This window comes from Crocodylus porosus, unplaced genomic scaffold (assembly GCF_001723895.1).
Source record: "Crocodylus porosus isolate Cpor-Errol unplaced genomic scaffold, CroPor_comp1, whole genome shotgun sequence".
NCBI classification, from domain to species: Eukaryota; Metazoa; Chordata; order Crocodylia; family Crocodylidae; genus Crocodylus; species Crocodylus porosus.
Window position 1 is genome coordinate 13,325,905 of NW_017728906.1, and position 2,869 is coordinate 13,328,773.

At 42.5% G+C, this 2,869-nt stretch overlaps 1 protein-coding gene across 1 annotated transcript in view; it reads right to left on the bottom strand.

Moving 5' to 3' along the window:
* Nucleotides 1-1,270: 1,270 nt before the first annotated feature.
* The window catches only part of ACP6 (acid phosphatase 6, lysophosphatidic), an 11,802-nt gene continuing 10,203 nt past the window's right edge, over nucleotides 1,271-2,869 (bottom strand). Inside the window, exons 8-10 of the mRNA XM_019557103.1 lie at nucleotides 2,192-2,287; nucleotides 1,809-1,974; nucleotides 1,271-1,442 (exon numbers count right to left, since the gene is read on the bottom strand). Coding sequence (XP_019412648.1) covers nucleotides 1,332-1,442; nucleotides 1,809-1,974; nucleotides 2,192-2,287 — 373 coding nt within the window. The 3' untranslated portion in view covers nucleotides 1,271-1,331. The remainder of the gene's footprint in view (nucleotides 1,443-1,808; nucleotides 1,975-2,191; nucleotides 2,288-2,869) is intronic.

Genomic DNA, 2,869 nt, shown 5'->3' on the forward strand with positions numbered 1-2,869 from the left:
AAAGGGGAGAGGCAAGTGCAGCCCACACTTCTAATTAAAAGCACTTTCAGTTTACATGTACCTGGCACCGCATGAATTATAGCAGCAACCTGGCAATCTGGAAAAGGATTGCAGTACAGAGCAAACTGCAGAGTTATTTACATAGACAGACCCCAAGCAGCCCTCTCCTCCTAAAGCAATTCAGGGCATCATGTGATACCATGGAAACACAGGCAGCCAGAAGTGATCAGGACTTATGACTTGCACATTAGGCTGAGAGTAGCACCTCTGGAAATATAGTACTCCTTACTATTTACTACAGCAGAGAAAAGTGTTGCCACCTAAATCAACAGCACTTTCAGGAGCACTGGTATGCTATAGAGCAGTGGTTTTCAACCTGTGGTCTGCAAAAGATGACTATGATCAATTAAAAGCATGTGAATACCTATACGATTCAAAGGGGCCCATATTTTCATTTGAAATTTGTTCGGGGTTCACAAATGAAAAAGGTTGAAAAACATGGCGTTAGTGCTCTCTGGTTAACTATAAGCCAAATGTGACCCAGCCTGGCTTTGTGAAATCTGGACTCGAACAATAGTTGCTGTTTAAGCTTATGAAACTGAAGAGTTCACCTAGAAACCTGGCCAGTGGTTCTGGTGTGCTTTGTGCTGCAATGATCTGCTCCAATATTTGTTCTTGGTTCCCTCTGTTTATTTGCATACTCAAAGCAGAAGAATTTCCAGATCTACCATGACAGGGCAAAAGAGAGGGAGCGTCTATTCCTAGAACAGGGTGAGGTCTATGCACAAGTTCCAAGCAGCATGTGTGTACCTGTGGGGTGGGCTTCTCTATGCAGAGCAACTTCACTAGTGTGGAAGGAAACAATAGCTAACATGGTGCTCTTTGGAACTACCACCAAGGTACAATGGAGAAGCTTCTCTGACGGTAGGCTGGCTGTTGAGATATGCTTCTATCACTGCTGTCAGAGGTGATGGAGCTGCATTTTTTCTGTTATCATTACAGCTGCAAGTCAGTCAGACCCTTCTGTTTTTCAGTGATCCTCAGCCTCCTTCCCTATGCTTTTATGTCCACCTGCTACATCGACAGGCAGTACTTAAGACAGAAATTTAAAGAGATTCCGTTAACTCTGCTATCTCCTGTAACTTCCGATGCTGTTGTTACCAGCGATGCATACCTGTAGAATCCTGTGACTGATATAAACTGGTCTAATCGTTGCCAGAGGGACTTTTTCGATTGGAGAGGTGAAAGAATTCAAGAACAAAAAGTTTCAGCAATACACAGAGTTTAATCTAAAATGCTCATTATGTGACAGTCTGCTGCTGCTTCTCCATCTAGGAACAAAGGGTACTGTACTCCTCTGGACTCAGGCTGTAGTGCGCGACAGTGTTTAGAAATTCTTCCAGTGGACACAGACCTGTCTTGCATCCTTTCACTACTTGCTCCTGCAAAGAGACCATTTGTATGTGCACTCTTCTATTTATTTATGTTTTTAAAGCAACAATGCTTGCTTGGCCAAAGCTCCTGGTGGATAATCCTAAAGCACTTCAGAAATCTTCCTCCCCCCATGAACTAAACAAGCAATTGGCCTAAGGGAAAATTGGAAAAGCTGAAATCGAAGACCCTTATCCAAAGCCCACACAGAACTCGGCTAGTCAGGAAGAGGATCAAGAGTCTGACTACCTGTCCTGTGTCCATGCTACCAAGCCAAACTCGCTCCACAGCCTAGTGGGCTGCATATCTAGGCAAATCTGAGAGGGAGGCCCACTGTCTAGTGCTTGCGTTAGAGAGATGCCATAAAGGTCCTTTACCTGTCCGCAGTAAGACAGGCGTACAAACCACTCTTTGGAATGCTGGTGCTGATACAGTTCCATTGTCAAATCTGAGGCATACGGGGGCCATTTGTGATCGAAGATTCCCAGTGCCATCAAGAGAGGAATGAGGGTAACATCATGAGAAGCATAGAGAATGAACTTTCTGATGGGGAGAAAAATGTGAAAGTAAATGTTAGCTGCATTTATTTCTCCAGGGATCTCTAAGTATCACTCATGTACCTTTGGCTAACAGCTGGATTAACATTTAACTGCCACATCCAGCTTTTCCCTACTTATTCATTCAATTGCTATTTGAAACAGTTCCTCATGGGCAGCCAGTTGGAATTCATCGTGGACAGAGATACAATTTTGTTCTGTACCTGGCTGTTGTAGCTGAAGATGGTGAAGCCACTGCTTCCAGAATATTTTTCTGGAGTGCATAAAGAAGGGGACCAACAGCCATTTGAAGAACTTCCCTAGAAGATACAGAAGTTGAAAGTAAGTTTCTATTTTGTTCAGGTTTAGACAATTGTTATTGAGACCTGGGGACTTGCTCTCTTATTATTAGGTGATAAAATATATGAAATACAACCAAGAACTATTAAATACAATTCCTACTGTTAACTTTCCATTAAAGCAATTGCTTAGATGCCAGAGATGTTTATGCAATTCCATCTTGGAGGAGAGCGCATGTAAAGACTCCTGATTGTGAGTGGGAGGAGAGGTGTCAAGAAGACAGTCTCTCAAGATTTGGGTCATGCAAAGAGAAAAAGTGAGAACTGTTGATGATTTATATTTTATTTCACTTCCCCATTTCTTTTCTGAATATACAGATTTCAGCTGAGGGGATATGACTGAAGCTGGCTAGCAAACAGTCACACTTTGCAGTAAGTACTGTGGTTTCAAGATTTGCTCTTTGTTCCTATCTGGGACAAATCTGAGACCCTCTGATTTTTTTTATTTTTTGGGGGCAGGATGCAGGATGGGGTCATCTATATATAATAAGATGGGTTCTGTGTTCAGATACACTCTGAGGAGATAAATTTTATCAGCAACAT